This window comes from Dermochelys coriacea, chromosome 17 (assembly GCF_009764565.3).
Source record: "Dermochelys coriacea isolate rDerCor1 chromosome 17, rDerCor1.pri.v4, whole genome shotgun sequence".
Taxonomy (NCBI): domain Eukaryota; kingdom Metazoa; phylum Chordata; order Testudines; family Dermochelyidae; genus Dermochelys; species Dermochelys coriacea.
Genome location: NC_050084.1, coordinates 20,028,512 through 20,052,346, shown reverse-complemented (window position 1 = coordinate 20,052,346; position 23,835 = coordinate 20,028,512). Strand labels below are relative to the sequence as shown.

Sequence of the window (23,835 nt, the reverse complement as noted above, 5' to 3'; positions counted from 1 at the left end):
ACATGTATTTAGGCACGTAACTCCCATTGATTTCAAATCAACAAAATCATCATCACTTTATAGGGCACATGGTCTAGATTTTTCCCCTCTTCCTCCAAGCCTGCTGGGGATTTTTGTTTCCTCCTCCATCATCTGCCCTCTTTCTTTTCACTGTTGTTTTCCTTGTGGCTGTGGCTACATCCGTAATACTGTGAAGTCCATCTTCAGTCCCCCCAGTGTGTTATTTTGATGTTCTTGTTAGATTAGAGTTATATTTTTTAATGTGAGGAAATCCCTCTGCAGTGTTTGGAGGATCTGTTCATTCCTTGCTTATTTTCCTCTTATGGGGCTAACTTCATCGATTGTTTGCCCTTTCATTGTAAATCGGCACGTGCCTTCAGCACTGCACACAGCACTCGCTTCTGGAGATCTTTCTGGAAGGACACTGAAATCAGTACATCTGAGATACTAATGCAAGTAGTATCAGAGGGGTAGCCGTGTTAGTCTGGATCTGTAAAAGCGGCAAAGAGTCCTGTGGCACCTTATAGACTAACAGACTTATTGGAGCATAAGCTTTCGTGGGTGAAAACCCACTTTGTTGGCTGCAAGGGCTGGAATATTTGAAGGAGTCTAAGAGAGTTAGGTATCCAAATGCCATTGCAATACAATGTGAGATGAGTGCCTAACTCCCTGGGGCCCCTTTGAAAAGTCTATACAGTCTTTGCTACTGGGCAAATTGGAAGACTGCACAAGCCTTGTGGCCCTTTAAGGAAAGGAAAGAATTGTAAGTAAGTCCTTTATTGAGAAGTGCCACCAAGTGGTTAGTGCTTGGAACTGGAAGTCACAAGCCTGAGTCCTAGTTCCACCTGTCACTGAGGATATAAACAGCAATTAAACCTCTGCAGCTGGCCTGTGTCAGCTGACTTGGGCTCGCTCAGGCCGTGGTGCTGTAAAACTGTTCTGTAGATGTAGAGTCGGAGTTCTGGGGCCTAGTGAGGGGGGAGGGTCCCAGAGCCCAGACTACAGCCCGAACCCAAAAGTCTACACCACAGTTAAACAGCCCTGTAGCCCCAGTGCCATGAGCCCAAGTCAGCTGACATGGGCCAGCCATGGGTTTTAACTCCGGTGTAGCCATACCCTCACTCACTTAAACAAGTCAAACCACTCTGTGCTTCTGCTTCCCCATACGCAAAACAGTTAGAACAAGATCCACCTTTATAAATTGCTCTGAAATCCTGGGAAATAAGGGCAGATCCTCAGCTGGTGTAAACTGGCATAATTTCCTGGAAGTTAATGGAGTTCTGCTGCTACACATCAGCTGAAGATCTGGACCATAAGGTGCCACATAAGTACATAGTATTTTCTTTAAAAATACTGGTTCTGAATCATAGAATATCAGGGTTGGAAGGGACCTCAGGAGGTCATCTAGTGCAACGCCCTGCTCAAAGCAGGACCAATCCCCAACTAAATCTGAAACTAAGTACAAAACTGATAGACCCATTTATAGATCTCACTGCAGTGAAAAGACATTAGTACAGAAAAATCTACCTCTGATTGCGATTTACAGCACCGGCGCTTATTTCTGGTCATCCAATTCCCACAAAGCACACACATTTTAGCACTCAGAAGTAGTTAGTTGTCTAAATTCATTAGCAAGAATGGCAAGGTTGAGTAATTCTGTCCCAAGCTAGAGTTATTGAGGCTGTAATAATGTTTTGCTACAAATGTGTCAAAAAACCTTTGAAGGTTCAGATCTAGGATGAAGATTTAAAATGAAGGACATAATACAACTATTAGAGTGGGGAGATCAAAATTTGGTGTAAGGCCTAAACAACATTTTCTATAAACTCTTATTCTAGGCTGCTAACGTACAGAATTTACAATGTTAAAAAGGAGATAATCAGAGGTGGGCAAACTACGGCTCGCGGGCCATATTCGGCCCACGGGACCCTCGTGCCTGGCACCTGAGCACCTAGCCCAGGAGGCTAGCCCCTGGCCCCTCCCCTGGTGTTCCCCCTCCCCCACAGCCTGAGCTCACTGCGCTGCTGGCGTAATGCTCTGGGTGGCAAGGCTGCGATCTCCTGCTGGGCAGCGCAGCTGCAGAGCCGTGGCTTGACCCGTGCTCTGTGCTGCGTGGTGGTGTAGCTGGCTCCATCCAGGCAGCGCGGCTGCCTGTCCTGGTGCTCCAGGCGACGCAGCTGTAGCACCGCCAGCCACCGGTGCTCCAGGCAGCATGGTAAGGGGGCAGGGCGGTTAGAGGGCAGGAAACGGGGGTTAAATGGGGGCAGGGGTCCCGGGGGGCAGTCAGAAAGGGGGAGGTTGGATGGGGCGGCAGGGGCGGGGGTTCCGGGGGCGGTCAGGGGACAGGGGTGGGGAGGGTCGGATGGGGCAGGAGTACTGGGGGGCCCTCAAGGGGCAAGAAACAGGGGGGTGGGGTGGATAGGAGGCAGGGGCTGGGCCACACCTGGCTGTTTGGGGAGGCACAGTCTCCTCTAACGGCCCTCCATACAATTTTGGAAACCCGATGTGGCCCTCAGGCCAAAAAGTTTGTCTGCCCTCGAGATAGATGGTATTGAGCTTCATCATCATCATCATCATCATCATGATGTTCCCATTACACCTCCGGTGTTTAGGGCAGCAATGAAACTCCTCCACTCCTGTCTGTTTCTGGCAAGTCTTTCAATGGTTCCCCAGCCGTGCCTCAGGTTTTTCAGCTCGGCTTCCACAGCTCTTCGCCAGATTGTTTTCGGGTGGCCTCCTTTTCGCTTGTCTTCAGGTGTCCATCTTATTGCTACTCTGGTGACGGAATCAGCTTGGGCAGGACTTTTATTTGGCTTAGTATAATAGGACTGGACCTTCAACTAGAACTTCAAGGCAAAGAAGTCTGACTGTTGAAATATGAGGATGCAAGTAGGAGGCAAGGCTGGAGAGCCTGGGCCCCAATAAATCAATGGGAGATGCATGCGTGTGTGAAGGCATGACTCCATCTTGGTATTGCACTGTACATCTGAGAGAATGTATTTGTAATGGGTGAATTCCTGAAACGTTGAAATGCTGTCTCACATATTTATCTGTTGAAACTGTTTGTCTGGTTAAGTACCCAGTTACCGTCCAAGGATAGAGATCCATGGATGGGTTTTCAATGATGCTGCTCACCTGCAGCCCCTACTGGCTTCAATGGGAGTTGCAACTGCTCAGCACTTTGATAATCAGCTCGCAATTGTCCCAGCCAGCAAGAGTGACAATTAAAACAAAACGAGCCAAATCCTGAAGTCTTTACTCATGCACAGCTCCCATTGACCGTTCAGCAAGTTTGCCTGAATAAGAGATTGGATCCCAAATGATGGCCCCCAAATGATGTAAATAATAACATGTGAAGATGAAAACCAATCCTAAAGGTTAAGGTTATTATATTATTTTTATTATTTTACTCACCGCAACCAATTCTAGTCAGACCTTACCCAAACAATACAGCCCAAATTAAATGGTGGTACAGATGGAAAAGCTTCTTTGCCTGTTGTATGTTCTCCTTGCTGCCTGTCAATAATGTGGTTCGGAGATATCGGTGATCGCTGACCCGTAGATTTGGCTTTCCCAGTCGGACAACTGTTGCACAAAGCCACGGTTTGGTCTCATATTTGTTTTGCATTTCTGGATGTATTTCCAAGCCCCCTACAAATACAAGTAAAGATAGAGAGAAGACTCAGGAATGTGCTTATTGTGTTTTGTCCAGGTTACAATTACTTCTAAGTCTCAGAATGATTAATAATTTGCATTTCCATAGCACCTAGGAGCGTCACTCATGGCCCAGGACCCTATTGTGCCAAGTGCTGAGCAAATACAGAACAAAAATGAACCAATCTGTAATCTGCACCAGTAGAGAAAGAAAAGGACACAGTCAATTACAAGGTTTTGTTAACCTTCCATTTTTAGTAATACACAGTTAGACCGCTGAAAATAAGAAGTACCACGGCAACTGTCTGAGGGAAGTAGTATTACGATATGGAGCCTTTCTCCAGTCCGTGAAGATCATTGGCTTGAGTCCAGCTCAGTAATGATCACAATTCATGATCAAGTGATGGCTGTCCAGTTGCCTCTGAGCAAGAAACTGTAGGTCTCAGTCTAGTTTCCATTGGATAGATGTCAGTTTCACTAAAGCCGTTGACTCTACTTAGCAGCCTCAGCAGTGAGGCTAAGGACTGCATGGAGACTGAAGTACTTCTCTCCTAGAGGTGGTCTCTGCAAGGCAGGGGTATAACGGTGAACCTTGCACATTGAGCAGAGAGTGTTTCCCCCTATGTTTCTACCAGGAATTTGGAATTAAAATTATGTTATGGGGCTTGGAAGGGTTCAGAGTTCAGAGGGCAGAGACTGTCTTTTTGTCCTGTATTTGTATAGCATCTAGCACAAAGGAGCCCTGGTCCATGACAGGCTCCTTGGAGCTACTGCAAATCAAATAACAACATGATTGTCTCACCCTCCAACTGTTGCTCATTTGGGAGCTCTTGGCTTAACACCATGTCTCTCTCCCACACACACCTTGGGCAGCCTCATGGTATCTTTGTTCCCTTAGCTCTCCCCTGCCTCAGGACCCAACTCCAGTGCTGACCTGTGGTTGAGTGGGCAGAAAGGGCCTATGAGAAGATGCAAACATTACCTTCCTTTATGGAAAATAAATGTGTTCTGATTCAAACAATGCATTCAAAGTCCTTCAGTACCAAGGCAATTGATATCTTATAAATACCTACAGTAAAGATCAAATCCTGATCTCACTGAAGTCAATGGCAAAACTCTTATTGCCGCTGAAGAGCCAGGATTTGGCCCTCTGCCTCCCAAGCAGAGGGAGGATCTTGCGTCTGCTTCCCTAATCACAGAATAGCACAATACCCCAGTGACCATGCTGGCTAGTAAAAGTAATTTCCTTGAGATGTATTTAAAGTGACACAAGCAATCAAGTCTGTATGCCAAACACATGAATTTTTCCTGACCATTCACTAACAACTGCACTGGATTGCAATGTTCTAGTTTTGGGGAGGCAGAACAATCTGCCATGGGTTGGTCTCCACAGCAAACAATTTGGGCACATCCTTTTACACTGAAACCTTAGTTAACATAAGAACAATGTGGCCATACTGGGTCAGACCAATGGTCCATCTAGCCCGGTATCCGGTCTTCCAACAGTAGCCAATGCCAGGTGCCCCAGAGGGAATGAACAGAACAGGTCATCATCAAGTGATCCATCCCCTGTCGCCAATTCCCAGCTTCTGGCAAATAGAGGCTATGGACACCATCCCTGCCCATCCTGGCTAATAGCCATTGATGGACCTATTCTTCATGAACCTATCTAGTTCTTTTTTGAACCTGTTATAGTCTTGGCCTTCACAACATCCTCTAGCAAAGGGTTCCACAGGTTGACTGTGCATTGTGTGAAGAAATACTTCCTTTTGTTTGTTTTAAACCTGCTGCCTACTAATTTCATTTGGTGACCCCTATTTCTTGTATTATGAGAAGGAGTAAATATTTTTTTTTACTTATTTACTTTCTCCACACCAGTCATGATTTTATAGACCTCAATCATATCCCCCCTTAATTGTTTCTTTTCCAAGCTGAAAAGTCCCAGTCTTATCAATCTCTCCTCATATGGAAGCTGTTCCATAACCCTAATAATTTTTGTTGCTCTTTTCTGAACCTTTTCCAGTTCCAATATATCTTTTTTGAGATTGGGTGACCACATCTGCACGCAGTATTCAAGCTGTGGGCATACTATGGATTTATATAGAGGCAATAGGATATTTTCTGTCCTATTATCTATCCCTTTCTTAATGATTCCCAACATTCTGTTGGCTTTTTTGACTGCCACTGCACATTGAGTGAATGTTTTCAGAGAACTATCCACAATGACTCCCAGATCTCTTTCTTGAGTGGTAACAGCTAATTTAGACCCTCATCATTTTATATGTATAGTTGGGATTATGTTTTCTAATGTGCATTACTTTGCATTTATTAACACTGAATTTCATCTGCCATTTTGTTGCCCAGTCACCCAGTTTTGTGAGATCCTTTTGTAGCTCTTCACGGTCTGCCTTGGACTTAACTATCTTGAGTAGTTTTGTATCATCTGCAAATTTTGCCACCTCACTGTTTACCCCTTTTTCCAGATCATTTATGAACATGTTGAATAGGACTGGACCCAGTACAGACCCCCACTATTTACCTAGTTTGACCTCTGGGAGTACAAACACAGTAGTAACACTCACTATTAATGGAATACTCCTGTAGAATGCAGATTGGTCCTGATTCCAAAGTTCAAATGCAGGCCCTTGGAGTGTTATTAAAAGACACTAAATACAATGTCACACAGATACTGTAGGAAGCAAATGTAACACAGTTACACTGTGTGGTTATATTTGTAAATTACACAATTACATATTGGTTCCCCCCACATTATGCACTACATAGCTAGGGATTGGTATGAACCAGAACAAACCTGGAGGTAATTTGGATCAGATCTGAACTTTAGAGTAGACTCTTATCTCTATAATTAAGGCCCTACCAAATTCACGTCCATGAAAAATGTGTCACGAACCATGAAATCTGGTCTCCCCCAGTGAAATCTGGTCTTTTGTGTGCTTTTATCCTATACTGTACAGATTTCACAGGTGAGACCAGCATTTCTCAAATTGGGAGGGGTCCTGACCCAAAGGGAGTTGCAGCAGGGTCACAAGGTTATTTTAGGGGGGTCGCAGTATTGCTACCCTGATTTCTGTGCTGCCTTCAGAGCTGGGGGGCTGGAGACTGGTGGCTGTTAGCCGGGTGCCCAGCTCTGAAGGCAGTTCCCCACCAGCAGCAGTGCAGAAGTATGAGTGGCAATACCATACCATGCCATCCTTACTTCTGTGCTGCTGGCGGCTGCTCTGCCTTCAGAGTTGGGCTTCCAGCCAGCAGCTGCTGGTCTCCAGCTGCCCAGCTCTGAAGGCAACGCCGCCATCAGCAGCAGCAGCACAGAAATAAGAGTAGCAGTACTGCAACTCCCGCTCCACACACACACATACACATACACATACACACTCCTTTATGGGTCAGGACCCCTACAATTACAACACCATGAAATTTCAGATTTTAAAATCCTATAATTGTGAAATTGACCAAAATTGACTCTGAATTTGGTAGGGCCCTATATATAATGAACCAGGATATCCTAGTTATGAATATTCTTCTTTCTTCATCTATGATGTACCTGCCATCATTCTGCAACAAGACAGTGCCAGAGCCCTACCTTGTGCTACTGGGTCTGACTGTAGTGTAAAATGCTAACCATCTTTTTCAGTGGAAAAAGCAGAAAAGCAGCAGCTACCTAAAGCTGCATGACAGAGGTTCTCCTGTTCCTGGACTGGCACTATATGCTATTACACAGTGGTGATCTATAGCATCAAAGGAGCGGTCCAGCTATCCCAAAGTGCTAATTACAGCCATCTGGATTGTTTGTTAGTTTCAGGTAATTAGCTCGGAATGCTGTTACACAACAGGGTTGTTATACAAATGCACTGCACTCCTCTCAGGCTACACAACTGAAGTTGCTGAGTAATGTCCCTCTCACCAGATAAAAAAAATCAGGATTTCTTATAGCAATCAGGAGCATAATTAGGATTGCTTAAACTTAATGAGATGAAAGGTGAAATGGTATTGCATGGTTTCTTCTGGATGTCTGATACTGCAGACCAACAGCCTAAAGCTCCAATCTTCCTATGATTAATTCCTAATCAAACAAGTCGTCAGTGGGTCTCCACACACACTAGTTACTCATATGAGTAAGGGTTTGGTAGGAGCATGTTCTACCAGTGCAATTTCTTTTAACATACTCATGTCTCCAGATCCCTGAAGCCTCACTAAAGCATTCCAAGACTTTTGTCCAAACTGGGTCAAAGACCTAATTGAAAGAGCAGCTTGAGTATATTTCACTGCTGCAGTCCAGCAAGATTGTCTATTTGAATCATCCCATAGGAAAGCTTCATGCAACAGGAATCTCAAGCATTCAACCTGTTTCACTATGGGCAGCCTATGGTGGGGGTGCTCTGGAGTAGATGCATTTCTGTTTAGACCTGACAAGATGTTAAAACAAAAACGTTGATCACAATAAAGAGAAAAGTCAGTTATCAGCCTTGGACTTTTGCACTGTGGGCGCAATAAGTTAAGTATTTTATTAGGGCTCAGCATGGGAGGGTGTGATAGTGATAGAACTGTTATCAGTCTGTGGGAGCAATCAGATCCAATATTAGTAGGGTAGGTCCGTAGGTTCCGGTTCCTGTGCAGAGCACACAGCGAGTCTCTATTATTCCACTGGCAAACTCATTCTGCAATTGCTCTTTGATGTGCCTTGCAGGATAAGAAGCCTCATTTTGTGTTGCAAATGTTTACACAAAAAAATGGGCCAGATCTGTGCTCAGCTTCAGGACAGTTTGGATTCAAATACTGTACTCAACTTCCAGAAGAGGGGCTCCTTTTCCAAACACAACCAAGACTTTTAGCAGGAATCACTTCAAAGGCATGGAGGAGATTGGATACCACTGATATCCCGGTCTGCCCAGAAAAGGCAGAATGAGAGACAGATCTCTCTTTTCAAAATGCTGGGACACTGAGTAAACCGAGGAACATCCTGGAATTTGGGATAAGCAATCAATCTAGTATACAGCTAGGTACTTCTCAGCCTTCACTCAATATTCTTCTGAAGACTTGTGGAGCTACGTAATGAGGTGTTGTCAGGGTTCCCTCCCCATTCTGAACTCTGGGGTACAGATATGGGGACCCGCATGAACGATCCCCTAAGCTTAATTCTACCAGCTTAGGTTAAAAATTCCCCAACGCACAAATCCCTTTTGTCCTTGGATGGTATGCTGCCACCACCAAGTGATTTAAACAAACATTCAGGGAAGGCCACTAGGAGCCCTACCTCCCCCAAAATATCCCCCCAAGCGCTTACACCTCCTTTCCTGGGGAGGCTTCAGAATAATATCCTAACCAATTGGTTACAAAGTAAGCACAGATCAACCCCCCCGGGTCTTGGGACACTGAAAATCAATCAGGGTCTTAAAAGAAGAATTTTATTTAAAGAAAAGGCAAAAGAATCACCTCTGTAAAATCAGGATGGAAGATAACTTTACAGGGTAACAAAAAATTCACAAACACAGAGGAACTTCCTCTAGGCTTAGTTCAAAGTTACAAAAAACAGAAATAAACCTCCCTCTAGCAATAGGAAAATTCACATACTAAAACAAAAAACAAACAAACAATCTAACATACCTTGCCTGGGTTTACTTACTATTTTTATAATATTAGAGACTGGTTCAGGATTCGTTGGAGGAGATGGATTTCAGCCTGGCCTCTCTCAGTCCCAGAAGAGAGAACACCCAACAAAAAGCACAAACAAAGCCTCCTTCTCCCCAGATTTGAAAGTATCTTCTTTCCCCATTGGTCCTTTTGGTCAGGTGCCAACCAGGTTATTTGAGCTTCTTAACCCCTTACAGGTAAGGAGGAATTCTAGGCTACCCTTAGCTGTATGGTTATGACAGGTGTGCAGGTCCTTTAAGGTTGAGGAGGGCACCCCTCCTAGATTAGTGCAACCTTATTCTGGGTTTCCCTAGAACAATATCTGTGGGTCAAGGTCTGTGGTCTTGGGGAAGCAATCTGGGATTTTAAAGACAGCCATGCTGCTAACCTCAGCTTTAGGGCACAAAGCCAGAGTTCCATAAACAGAGTGGACTGGACTTCCTATATCCCTCAGTAATAAGGGACAAAGCCAGCTCATGGTAGCTCGCAGACTCAGAAAGTCTCTCTCTCTCTCTCTCTCTCTGAGATCCAGGAGAGCAGAGTTGCTTAGATTTGTAATCCTTCCAGTCAGCCATGTTTGTAGTCCTGGCTTCTGGGTGGGTCTGCTGGCAAACAGGGGAGGGTAGATACATATCACTCTCCACGCAGATTCTGAGCTGCATTATCACAGGCCCACCCAGGAATCAAACCCAAGTCTCCTCCTTGATATTACAGATATGTCACACAATGTATTCAGGGAGTCTGAATTAAAGCACAGGTTATTTGCTCCTCATTACTACACACCTCAGAAGAGTTCAGAAATAGAAATGTACAGGAGACCAAGTCACTCTCTGCAGAAAGCAGAAGTGCTGATGTACCTTTAAGGGATAATGGGATGAATGCATGAGGAAAGCCATTACTGCCGTGCTGCTCCGACTTAGACCCAGGGTAGAGAAAACCAGAACTGCTCCAAAAGCCATCTGAGCGTCTAAACAAAGAAAAGTGCATTACAAATTAGTGTCTTGAAAAATCAAAGCCAGACAACTCTCCCCACTCCTGTTATTTTTAAAGTGAATTTCTAATGCTGGTGAAAAGTGCCAGATAAATTGTCCCAGAGACACAAGCCCGCTTAAACCACTGAATAGGTACAGCTGGGCAGTGTCAAGACACTTTTCCCTACGCTGCCCCAGAAGGGTCTGTCCTTTCGCTATAGGATGGATTGGGTTAAGAAGTTAGCTTTTGGACTTAAGTTAGCCTAAGTGTGGATGAGTAAGGAAAATTGAAGTTGCTAGTGTGAGAAGTTAGAGATAAGTTGGAGACAGAGAGTTATGAGAAAGGAAGAGTTACCAAGGATAAGGTGCAGGGTCATGTTACTGTTATGTTTTGGTTATAACTAGTTTAAGCATGGTTTTTAATGAGTGTTTTTGAGAACTGCGAATGTATTATTAAAATGCTATCAATATTTACAGTGTAGGAAGGACATTGGTGCAGATGTTAATTTAAATAATATGTAAAATAAAGAGCCAATAAGGAGCCCACAGCTGAACAGGGGATAGATCCCACGCTAGGGAGCACAAATGTGTATGACTTAGAGGAGGACGTTAAGAAGGAATTTGGGGGAGTACAGAAGTGTCTCCCCACTGATCACATGGGAGGGTTTGCCCAGACCAGATTTGCTGGGTCGGTGTCTGTGCTGCCAGGCACCCAGTCCGTGGTTCAGGTTTTAAGAGGAAAATGTGTAACTGACCTCCCAGAAGGAACAGAGAGGGGTGACAGAGGATATCCCAATACAGGTCCCACTTTTGCAAAATGCTGTTCCTAATGTACTTGTGAAAACTAACTCTGTCTCTTTAAGACAGGATAAGAATCCTACTAACGACTTGGGTGTCAGTGAAAATGCTAATGACGCATCTGAGAAAAGGGAGGAGGAAGCAATCTCCCGGGCAGGTAAAATTCACCCAGAAACTAAGCAAAAGCTGCTGAGAGAAGGGGGTGGGGAAAGTTCCAATGTTTGGAGTGAAAATTACAAAGAAACCCTAGAAGGGAGGGTGGATTTTTTGTATGGGCACAGCTCTGGAGATGGAATGCAGCTCCACAGGGAGCTGGCCAGTAACAGCAGTAACAGCCAGCACAGCAGAAAAACCATAACAAATCTAGACTGCTGTGTGGAAGGGGAAACTGAGGCACGCCATCTCATGGCATTGGTGGCTTAATGCCAAGACACCTACACTCCAAAGGTATTGAGATCTGTATTATGATAACAATGATACACACAAAAATGTTTTCAGGCATCCTGGGAAAAGAAACACAGAGCTTTGCGAAAACACCTGTGGATGACACTTTAATGTTTGTTAAAACTTGGGAGTTGTATAACCAAGACCTAAGGAGGACATCAGGCACACTGCCTTCACATTTGTCAGTGACTAACCCTCTGACAGTAATCTGAGGGGGGAGGTGTGACACTGTGCCCCATATTCTTCATAGAGATATGTTCTGATATAATTCTGGCATAACTAAGATGTATTTTATGCAAGATATGTCATGTGAGGTATCATTGAAAAGGTTATGATTCACTGTATTTGTATGCATGTATCATTTTTGTATCTAAAGTTAGGAATATTGTCTAGGCATCTATTACAAATGTGTTTACACCTGGGGAACACCCACTAGGCAGAATGCGATCAGTCTAGATTGCTGTCTGAAAAGGGCCATTAGGGAGAACAGTAAGTCTTGGAAGATGCTAATCTCCCATCCGGGAGCCATCCTGGGAAGCCTTCCTGAGGACCTTACAGACAGCCTCTGTCTCATGGCTGCTGTGGTCCTACAGAGACATGTGACCAAGTCACCTGGTACTGGACTCCATGATAATACAAGTGTTTTTCCACGGACCGGGGCGTGGGAATAAAACTGAGAGACAAAGGGTTCTCACCATATGTAAAACCTATTTAAGGCAGGGGAATGACATCATTGTGCTTCGTTCTTCACTGACTCCCCACCCAAGAAAGAAGACTACTGAAAACACCTGAGAAACAAAAGCCTTGAACTTGAGGGAAGGGCTGAGCCCAAGCTAGAGGGTTTACTAGCCTGTGAAAGGAATATCTGGAGTTTTAAGCTGCTAGCAAGTGCAGCTTGCCTTCAAGAATCTCTGCAATCTGCCTAAAACAACATTCAGAGTGAGAATTTGCTACTTATAACCACTTTATTTAGTATATTAAGCTTAGACTGCGTTTTTCGTTTTATTTGATAGGTAATCTGCTTTGATCTATTTGCTATCCCTTATGATCACTTAATAACTATCTTTTGTAGTTAATAAACTTTAAACTTAAAACCAGTGTGTGGAAATCATAACTTGGGGCAGAAAGCTGTGTATATGCCTCTCCACTTTGAGGGAGGGGGCGAATTTCATGAGCTTATGCTATACAGTTCTCTGTGCAGCGCAAGATGGTACAATTTTGGGTTTACCCTCTAGAGCGGGGTGCATGCCTTAGGAACTGGGAGGTGCCGTAGCTTTGCCTTCCCATGCAGAGGCTGGTTAAAGAACCTGTGTGCGTAGTGCTGAACCTGAGTGTGTCCCTACTTGTGTGTATGCTGGTGAAATAGCAAGCTTTGAGAGCTTAGCAACTTGTCACAACATTACAGGGTAAAAAGGGAGTCCAGGCTGGTGGGTCAGGCGGGCTCAGTGGTACCCCAGTTCCAGGCAGCACCCCGAGAGTGGGGGAACCCATCACACCAGTAAATGGACTGAACACCTCCAGTGAGCAGTGGCTTTAGGACCATGTTTCTAGATGTTAAAAGACTACGAACCTCCACACTCAGAGGATCAGTGTGCACACTTGATAGTTGTAGATCAGAATCCACTCACCTATGAAGTGACAAATGGTGGGGAAAAAGGAAAAAAGATCTGCGTCGGGGGAGTCTGCCACAGAAACATGAAGTGTTTTGCTTTCATCTGTGAAACTGGAAAGGGAATGCAAGGGGAGAGGTTAAACAGGCCAATAAAGTAGCTCTGCCAAATTCTACTTGCCTAGGGCAAATCAGTAATATTTTATTTGCAGTTACATGAGTAATAACTTTTCATTGTCATCATCACAGTAAGGAAGAGTAAGACTCTGAGGCTGCATTAGGTGCATAACCAATAATTCCATTATCAGTCAGCTACCCTAAACTGTGTTGGTAATTGTGTATTAACATGACCCTATAGTATGTTCTACCTGGGAGCCTGATGAAGGCAGATAGCCGAAAGCAAGTGTTCTTTCATGTCAAACATATTTTAGGAGTTTCCTAAATATGTAAGTAACATCAAAAGATGCTGCTGTATGTGGTTTCTTATTAAGATGTTATACACCTTACAAGGTATCTCATCTCACTGGGAAAAGGCTGCAAAACAATGAAGAGGAATTTTTAAGCTATGCAGATGCATTTCATATAATGAGCAGTGACTTAGAGCTGAGAGGAAGCCCAGTTCTCGAGATTTTTGAGGGTTCTCTTTGGAGCCAGATACACAAGAAATGCTTGGTTATTTATAAAACTGGCTGTGTAGATGTAACCAGGCAGAAAGCTATAGTCTTCCTCACTCGCTTCATGCTGGTAACATCCTTGCAAAACGTCACTGGGTTTTTGGCTGTGTCGAGCTGTAGTTCTAATATCACTCGCCCACTGACTTGAGCGGCTAGTCAAATAGCTTCAGTCATTGACAAATACAGAAAAAGAAGCAAGAGAAATCACACAAAAGGTAAATGAATTACATTTTAAAGCATGTTGGTTTGTAAGTTTTCCTCTTAAATGTTGTTTCAAAATTTAGCATTAGGTTCATTGTGAGGGTTGGTGCTAATTGTTGAACTCTTAGGCCCAGATTAGGTATCTCTGAGGATCTGGGTTCTAGTGCTAAAGATTCCATTCTTGGGCTACATAGTCTCACTTCTTCTGAGTTATGGTAGGCTGATGCAGTAATGAGTCATTGCTTTGCAACCTCTATAGCAGAGAAGTCAGAAGAACAAGCATTAAATAGCTTTAAGTTTATCCCACTACTTCTAATCACCATCCTACTCTGACTGAATGAGTATCTCACAAGGTTCCTGGAAGGTTTCCTAACATGCAGCTTTGATGCAAATTTAACTGGACCATTTGACTTACAGTGTTGCAATCTCCTCTGAGATGTTGACTTGTGCTTTGATTTTCAGAGCCTTCTGAATCTGTTGGTCACAGGCCTGTCTGCAATCTCCCATATATAACTGAGCAGGCAATATCTCTACAGGGTATGGCTGAAAAGCATCCAATTCCTGCACAAGAGAAACAAAAGGATTAATACAGTTGAAAGAACTGTATATCTATTTGCCTTAATCTTAGTTTGGAAAGTTCTTAAACCTGAATCCTGAGAAGAAATGAACCAGTGCTAAGTCAATGTTCTGCACCTACATTCAAACAGAAATGGGGTACATTCATTTAATCAGACAGATATTCTGAAGAACAGAAGTTATCTCTAGACTCAGTCAATGAAATTAACATGGTCACTGCCAATGTGGCCCTGCTGGAATAAAAAAAAGAATAAGAGCTAGACTATGTTCTTTGTAATGTACGGAAGGACACTAGTACCTCAGATTAATTAGAGTTTATTAATTACTTGGTCCAATGCCAAATGAAACCACTTGCCAAATGGGACTGGCAGGTGTACTGTGACTGCATAACACAACTCCAACTCATCGCTTCTACCAGAGCACGAAAAATTCTGAGCATAGTTTAGCAGCCTACTATTTGGGCAGCATGAAGGCTAAGGACAAAATTCTGTTGCCATGCCAAGAGTGGAAGGGAAGAGAGTTGAGTAGTGACTATGCACCAGTGTTCACCACTGAAGTGCAGCCCTCACTAGGGTGAAACACAATAGCTGATTGACAGCACAAAACAGCACTGAACAATAGTTTAGAGAAGGCAGATAGAAGAATGCTGTATCTAACTGTAACTGCAATGAGAATTGAGGTAGATGGAGTGTCAGGCATCATAAAGAAGCAAAAAAGGGCACAAAGACAATTAATTTTCTCCTTTGCAGATCACTCAAAAGCCACCTTATTAAGCCAGCACATGGCACTCGAGCGCTGCACAGGCCAGCAACTTATTACATAGCTTGTGTGAAATAGAAGAAGTAACAGAAAGAAAAGACATGTTGCAGTGACGTGTAACTACCTTTTTTTTTTAAGCCTTGCTCTAGATGTTAAAGTGAGATGCTTATCTCTCACAGCCTAAGCAGGCTCCAGTCAGGTTAATATTTGGATAAGAGAACACTGCTGGAAATAATATAAGTGACTCAATAGGTGGCACTTTTCTCCCTGAGTCAATACTGAAAAAAATGTATCCATTTGCTTTGTGATCCTTTGGGATGAAAGCCATTGCATGTAAGAAGTTATTAAAGACATATTATCATTTAAAAAAAACCCAACAGTCACAATTTCTGCCAAATGTGTTTACCTGCTATTGTTATAACATGTCAGATGACGATAACGGAAAGAGATTTATTTAATCTAACCACACTTTACAGTTAGTCAGTTTCCCATGTTGTTTTTGTGAGTTTTTCCCCACAACATCAGGGAGAGAAAAATAGATACTTGTGGTTGTAAAAGAACAAAAATTAGCAGAGGGACTCAGGGGCGAGGGTATTACTTGAAATGACTTTTGACTCCTTTTTTAAAATTGACTAGATAGCAGATTGACAGTGTCCCTTTAATTATTACTAGGGAATTCACTAGAATTAGTTGAATGTACATAGAAAAATTCTGTTTATAGCATGAAAGCCTGGCCCTTCTCTCCAATAATCTCACCTGAGGCATCCAGAATATCTTCTGAGTCCTCAAGAAATGGTAGCACGCAGTGAAGCGCTCATACCCTCCTTTCAGGATGCGGACAGGGTGGCGGGTTAATTGCTCTAAGACTCTGGCACACTGGATGGCAGCCCCTACCTTAGCATCTAAAGACATGGAAAAGCTATTATACACAGTTGCTGCAGGGAATCTGATGCGGGAGAGGGTTATTTCCAACAGGCCTTGAGTACTTGGGGTGAAATCCTGACCCTACTGACATCAGTGGCAAAACTCCCTTTGGCTTCAATGGGGCCAGGATTTCACCCTGATGTCTGAAGAACCTTGAGAGAGCAGGATTTAAAGCTACAATCGTTCTCCAGCCACTGCTGCTGTAAGGAAGCCACTGGGGATGTTTCTGACATTCCCTGTGAACCTCTTTTTCTATGTCACTTTTTTTTTCCTGTGGGGAATATGTTTTTCTTTCTCTTGCTCTGTCATAGGTCCAGGTATTATTTTAACTCCCGTTATTCTCTGTAGATCCCTGCAGTGAGGTACACTACAGGGAAGTACTGCTATTTAAAACTAAATAATATTCCTGGTTCTTGGGGTGGCTTTTTCTTGCATCATTATGCCACCAAACAAAAGGCAGAGGGGACACAGAGACGTGCCTTGAGAAATTTTTCCCATCTTTGATCTATCATGACCCCAAGTGGGGCTAAAAATGGGGGATGTAGGATGTCCCCCCCCCCCGACTCATCTCTGATTGCTTCAGCTGTATCTACCTTTAGAAGCAGCTAACTAGCACAATGGAAATCTGATTCTGGTTCTCCCTCGCATTCCATTTTTCATGTCTCATGGGAGGATGATTTTCTCCACAATAAAACTCTGAAATAAGGTCCATTTTAGTGTGTACCTAATGAGACTATTCCTGTGAGCAAGTTATGCGTGTATACATAAATGTCGGTAGGATTGGCTCTTTAGATTTAACACAGGAGTCTCAATCAGACCGTTTCAAATCACATTATATGTTTGGAACAACGTACCACAGATACAGAAGAAAAAATCAATGAGCTTGATGCAAAGATGAAGATTTTACATTTTCCAGTGCCTAATGATTTAGGTATCAATCTGGAGTGCCCAAGTTGAGACAACCATAAAGGATCTGAATTTCAGAGAGTGCTGAGCATCCACTCTCTGAAAATCGGGTCTCTTTAAGGAGTCTCAAGTTGAAGTATTCCAAATTGTTAGTCACTTTTGAACCACCTGTAGGCCCAATGATTTTCCTGTACAGGATGGGATCCCTAAGCCTTTTATTCCACAATGACCTCTGAGCAGACAAGCCATTGCAGAATCAAGGCCTAAAGCTCTGATTGAAGCATATACCAAAGACAAGGTACATGTTTGTTCACTTCTTAAGCCTGGTCTACACTAGGAAATTAGGTCAGGATAATGACATCACTCAGGGGTGTGAAAAAACATACTCAGCTGCTGCATGCATAGACAAGCCTTTAGTTAGGTTTTCTGGAAAATTTTATCAAATCTGCAAATAGCTGGCTTTTCAGAATCCACAAAGCTATTTTTAACAAATTAGCAGTTGAAATGTCAACTTCCTTAGCTTCGTCACTTTCAAACTAATGCCTGAACAAGGTGAATGTGCACAAAGTGGATAATCCTCTTAAAAACATCTGTATTTGCAAAATACTTCTATGCTAACTAGAACTGTTATTGCAACACTGGATAATGGGGGGCGGGGGAGATCTAGAAGCTAGAACTGTAATTCTGCAATAAGATGCAATGTCACTACAAGTTCAGGGTCTAAAAGCTAATCTGCCATTTGGGAAAAATAATTTCAATGTTTCCTGGTATCTTTAAATGAACTCAACAGATGCACAAAGCTATCAGTGCCATGATCTGCATTTTATTCTCTGGGTTTCCAGACCTAAGCATTTGCCAAAGAACTTCATCTAATTACTACTCTCATTAAAGATAAGTCCTATTTTTGTTACTATGAAAATGCAAATTCTTCTCTTTTTTATCCTGAGCTTACTAATAAAAAGAAAGAACTCACTTTGTAAACATGAAGAACTTGATTTATATCTTGAGATCTCTGAGGAAGCTTTAGTCCCTAAAAAGCAATAAATAAATACACTCAACCCCAGCTGAACTGGGAAAAATAGCCTATTTTCCACTTAAATAATTCTGAAAGTGAAGGGTTCACACATATTAGAAGATGAGCCAGCCCAGACCCAGGGACCTTGAAAGAAAATCTGGATTTATAAAGCCTAGAACAGAATATGTGAAATATTATGACAGACAAAGGCTTATTGATGACATTTACCAAAATAAAGGCTTGCACTTAAGTATTCTTGTCAAGTTATTTGAAATAGAAATAAGTTAATAAAGGCAAATGAGGAATGAGAGGCATTCACATACAAGGTGGTGAGCTGATAGAAGAGAACAGAATACAGCTGAGCTGTGAGTTGTAGTAAGAATCTCTTGCTAGCCAGTAAACATACCCTTTTCATCCTTATCCTTCTCCTCATAATCATCATAATAAGTATCATCCAAAAAGCTGGTTTTGCCATCATACACGACACAATATTTGACACAGTCCAGCTCAACTGATTCAGGTACCAGATATTCTCCCTTAGGATTCTAGCAAAACCACAAAAGAATATTATTAGGAGGGGGACTGCATTTTTCTCATGCAACTATCCCTATCAATTTCTTCCAAATTACCATTGTACCTTAGTTTGAAAAAAGTGGGCGGAATTCAGAAGTGATGTAATTTACATGTCAGCAAGTGGGTCTAGGTCTAAGTCTATGGGAGAGCTAGGGTTGGTGTGTAACTTGTACGTCGAGGAACTGCCAAGAAGATGTAAGTACACCAACTCATTCCTGATTCACTGTTGCCTTTCACCTTGAGCAATCATTTACACCAATGTAAAGTGGGTATAACTACTTCAGAATGGTAGCGATTTACAGCTACATTGCACAGCTGTAAATGCAAAGCAGTGGACAGTGTGGCCTCCTCAGAGTCACCCCTTTGTTTCATACTGTCTTTTGAGCATCAGCTTTTTCCCCCAGATCTCTGAATGTGTTTCCCCCTAAGTTAGCAGCCTCCAGCCCTGCTGTATTTACTTATCACTGCAATGGTCACCATGGAACTATTTTAGACCAGCTCAACTGTTCCTATTTTCTTGAAATCTTCACCTGTAATTTTTATTGAATGCAGTGATGTTTACCAGTGAAGACACTTAAGGCTGAGATTTGCAAAACCACCTAAGGGAGTTAGAAGCCCAGTTCCCATTAATGGGACTTGTGTATCTAAGTCCTTTAGGTGAATCCCAGAAGTTAGAGATGGAAAATACCTAGAAGGTCACTTTGTCGGCTTACCTGCCAATACAGTAGATTTTTGAATGCTTTGTCCTCTCTAATGTTAGACATCTCAAGCAATAAGGGTTTCCCCTCAGCCCTTTGTGAGACAACTCTGCAGTGTAATAGCTCTTATTGCTGGATATCTTCCTGATATTCAATTTCAATGTCTCCCTTCTTTAGGCTGCTATAATCTCACTTCCCTCTTTTCTACCCCAATCTGCATCGACTCTTGTGGGATAAATTAAATGTTCCAGAATCAGGCACGGGAGTTCCTCATCCTTTTCGGCTAATTCTATCTCACTGCTAAATGCTAAATCCTAGACTCATCAGTGTGTGTGTCTCATTAATGATCCAGAGCACAGGGATACAAAAGTGTTCTCTTCTCATGACAGCAGGGGCTGCTGTGCCTGAGAAAGATATCCCCCTGAGAAGCCTAAGTGGTGTTTGCATTGTTACTTTCTGGAGGAGGGGCAGCTTTAGCTTGCTGTCAGCTCCCTGGAGCCCTTTTGGTGACACTGACCAGGTGATATGCTCCTCCCCCCAGCCAGAACAGAAGGTCATGGACAGCACACATGAATGATAAACCCACTTGAAACCACAACTTACCTGTTTAACCCTTCTTGCTGTAATCACATGGCTTTCATTGTATTTACGCTTTGTACGGGCATCTGAAAAAAACAATGAAGATTGTGTGAATGGCTTACATAGTGCCTTCAAGACAGAATCCTGCTCCTAATGATGCCAATGGCAGTTTAAATTGCAAAGAGCTCTACAAATCTTACAACTAGATACCCATCACCAAAATACTGATTGTATACATTTCTTCATGGGATTCCATGTTTATTGTGCCTATTGACTTTCAGATTAAATGTCTCCGTTTGCAAGCAAACAATATTTTTTCAAGATGTCAGCTTTATGAATTTAACCTGGGATTTGAAAATCAAGCTGCATTATTTCCTTCTCACATTTCATCACTACCACTAATAAAGATTCTGCAGGACCAAAGTCTGCAGTCATTGCACGGAGATTGCATATATGTAATACAGGGCAGAATTTGTTGCTGCAACTGGAATTTAGCAAACAATTCTATCGATGATGCAAAAGCCAGACCAGAATCAGCAATTTCTCCCATAACTCTATTCCTCTACTGTGCTAACCCAAATAATAGTTATAATTTATTTTTTTATTACATTAAATAGATAAGCTGGAATGCACCCAGACAGCAATTGTGTAGAGTATAAAGAACAGGAGTACTTGTGGCACCTTAGAGACTAACAAATTTATTTGAGCATAAGCTTTTGTGAGCTACAGCTCACTTCATTGGATGCATTCCTTTCATGAATTTGATAGATTTCCACTCTATACGGCTAAATTCAGTGCCTTGCATAATGACAGGTTTCAGAGTAGCAGCCGTGTTAGTCTGTATTCGCAAAAAGAAAAGGAGTACTTGTGGCATCTTAGAGACTAACAAATTTATTTGAGCATAAGCATAAGCTTTTGTGAGCTACAGCATGTCCGATGAAGTGAGCTGTAGCTCATGAAAGCTTATGCTCAAATAAAGTTGTTAGTCTCTAAGGTGCCACAAGTACTCCTTTTCTTTTTGCGAATACATACTAACATGGCTGCTACTCTGAAACCTGTGTAGAGTATGTAGGTGCCATTTTTACATGACCACTTTTATAATATGGCAACATTAAAACAATGTCTATGAAAAATTCCTAAATGAATTAGTAGTTCCTATTATAAAATAATATAACTCTCATTAACATTTATATAGCACTTCATATGTTCAAAGCATCGTTCAAACATTAACTAATTATTCCTCCCAAAAACTCTGTGATGAAGGCAATATTAGCAGGCAAAATTAATCCCAGGTATAATTGAATGGATTTACGCTAGGTATGAATTTGGCTCATTATCACCATTTGACTGAGGGGAAACTGAGACACTGATGGCCAATTCAGAGATGATATAAATCATGTTGTAAGTTAAACACAGGTAAGGTGTGTGAGAGATAGGTCAGTGGTTTTAGCTTTAGCCTGCTAAACCCAAGATTGTGAGTTCAATCCTTGAGGGGGCCATTTAGGGATCGGGGCCATTTAGGGATCTGGGCCAAAAATTGGTAATTGGTCCTGCTTTGAGCAGGGGTTTGGACTAGATGACCTCCTGAGATCCCTTCCAACCCTGATTTTCTATGATTCTAAGGTGACTTAAGGGTGTTTACATGCTGAGGGGGTGGGACTGGAGAGTGGTGTGTCAGAGAAAGCAAATAATACAAATCGGCAACAAAGCAGGAGGTGTTTGCTTTCCTGTTACTTGCTTTTCCTGTTATACCCCTTTCTTCTACCCCCCCGCCCCACAGCAAGTAAGTTAGACCTATTTAAAGGCATGCAATTAACACTTTCATTTACACCATTTCTAAATTTAGTCCAGAGAGATTAAGTGACAGCAGCAGAGCAAGCAGTGGACTCAGCATTTTCCTGGATTCCAGACACATGCTCAGTCCTCAAGACAATGGTGCCTCTTCTAAGGCTATGTCTGCACTGCAAATACAGGTGTATTTATTACATTAAAACACCTGTTCTGAGAAAGCCACCTCATTGTGAAATCCTAGTGGACACAAGTCAACTCCTGTGTCTTGTCTCTCCTAGGCTTTCACATTGAGATGCTTATCTCCAGATAATTATCTCACTGTAAAACACATCTATATTTGCAGTGAAGACATAGCCGAAGATAAATAGGTCTCCCAAATTCTAATAAAAGATGCAACTACAAAGTAAAATATTAACAGCTATACATAAATCACAGTGACCCACAAGACCTCTGTGCACCATACAATCATATGATACTAATGGTTCAAACAGGACTGAGAGACCTATCCCTGTTGCCCTGAACCTTGTACAGTCATTTTGCAAAGGGCCTGATTCAACTCCCATTACAGTTAATAGGCATCTTTTCACTGACTTTTATGGCAGATGGGTCACTCCCAAAGCATATACAAAGTTTTCCAACAATCTAGCCCCAATAATTAAACAATAGAATGACCCGTATGACAAACTGCACAATAAAAATACATATCAACACTCTCATTAGCTTACCCAGTAAACAGAGATAGTTAGGTTCAGTTAACCTGGAGAGCTTCGTGGACTGGTTCAAGATGTTGTAAAGCTCTATGGGCTCACAGAGAACCAACCCTGCCATTTTACTGGATGGAAATAATAATTAAAGAGTCAATACATTCTTAAAATGTGAGTTCTTTGCAAAATAACCAAGCTAACATGAAGAGTTTACTTTTTATCCATCCCAACTCATCTATGAATGAAAACAATCTCTTTGAGCCCAAGCTTGAGTCCTTAAATCCTTGCCTTCATAAGGAATATTTGCTCCATGAGAACTGCAAGATCAGACTTTTTAAAATATAGGTCAGAATTCAATCTAAAAAAATCTAATTTAAATAGTGAAATATAAAAATGGAATATGATGTACATTGTACAGAGCATCCAAACCTGTGCACATCACTCAGCTATGAAATGAACAAGGAGAGATCCTATTGCCTAAAATCATACAGACTAACAGGGGTACTACTCTGAAACATTTTTTAAAATTGTTTTCTTGGAGAAAAAAATCCATGTTCAGTATTTCTAAATTTAAGGACTGAGTGGTGCTGAGGCTGACTCCACTGGCAGATGTAGGAGCTCAGCATTTCACAGGATTGGGGCCATGGTCATTAACAATTTATTTCTCAGTAATTTAGAAACACGTGTTTCCCAAGTGTCTGTGCTGTTAGGAAACAGAATAAATAGACACCACTCCTGCTGGCAATGGGAGACTGAAAAGCCTGAGATCTTCCTCTGACCCGATCCGACCTTCCCCGCCCACCATACCCTTGGAGTTTCTCTCTATATTTTGTAAAAAAATATGACATCAAATTTCAGTTAATACAAAATAATACTCTGTTCAATGCCACTTCCATGGAGTTTGTAGCAGTAGTACCCAGGGTGTCTGTTGCTATGGCATCAGTTGCCATGGCACCTATCGCACCTGTGGCATCCGTTGCCATGGCACCCATGGAGATTTATTACCATGGCACCCATGGAGGTCTGTTGTCATGACACCCGCGGCACCTACAGCTGTGCCCCCCATTAGGACTGTCCAGGTCGCGCTAGCTCAGGCTGGGGTCTCCAAAGCCCTGGGCCCGGTCCCATTCCCTGCTCACCTCCCGGTTGCTACGCAGCGACACTCGGCCGTAACCACGGCTGACGTCATTTGGGAACCACCCCTTTCCCAGCTCTCGCGATCCTTTGGCGGGCGCAGTCTCGCCCGGGCGCGCGTTGAGCGGCAAGTCTCGCGGTGCTTCGGGCTGGCTCTCTCGCGTTGCCCGGAGGCC

The 23,835-nt window shown here is 42.7% G+C and overlaps 1 protein-coding gene across 10 annotated transcripts; it reads right to left on the bottom strand.

The window, feature by feature from the left end:
• Positions 1 to 65: 65 nt before the first annotated feature.
• On the bottom strand, positions 66 to 23,804 carry STYXL1 (serine/threonine/tyrosine interacting like 1). 10 transcript variants are annotated; one of them, XM_043499456.1, is made up of 11 exons: positions 23,665 to 23,804; positions 22,761 to 22,842; positions 22,547 to 22,653; positions 20,055 to 20,116; positions 18,587 to 18,725; positions 18,139 to 18,195; positions 16,092 to 16,237; positions 14,416 to 14,561; positions 10,161 to 10,270; positions 3,441 to 3,651; positions 67 to 413 (listed from the first exon to the last, which is right to left on the bottom strand). In XM_043499456.1, exons 3-11 carry the CDS (start codon positions 22,647 to 22,649, stop codon positions 377 to 379), a joined length of 1,011 nt encoding a protein of 336 aa, XP_043355391.1. In that variant the 5' UTR covers positions 22,650 to 22,653; positions 22,761 to 22,842; positions 23,665 to 23,804; the 3' UTR covers positions 67 to 376. The 10 variants fall into 10 exon arrangements, 9 of the variants coding, with proteins under 9 accessions (XP_043355390.1, XP_043355391.1, XP_043355392.1 ...); XM_043499457.1 differs by having other exon boundaries at positions 22,761 to 22,855; positions 23,665 to 23,794; XR_006276230.1 differs by lacking the exon at positions 22,761 to 22,842 and adding an exon at positions 13,145 to 13,239 and having other exon boundaries at positions 72 to 413; positions 23,665 to 23,796.
• Between the last annotated feature and the right edge of the window lie 31 nt (positions 23,805 to 23,835).

What these genes read in the sequence shown, in the direction of transcription:
- STYXL1 (XM_043499455.1), bottom strand. Translation starts at nt 23,714, where the DNA reads ATGACGTCAGCCGTGGTTACGGCCGAGTGTCGCTGCGTAGCAACCGGG. An exon ending in AAGTTCTTCATGTTTACAAA is followed by an intron (nt 16,238 to 18,138) that starts GTGAGTTCTTTC and finishes CCATGTCTTTAG; the next exon opens with ATGCTAAGGTAGGGGCTGCC. An exon ending in TCAGAGGAGATTGCAACACT is followed by an intron (nt 10,271 to 14,415) that starts GTAAGTCAAATG and finishes TTCTTTGTTTAG; the next exon opens with ACGCTCAGATGGCTTTTGGA.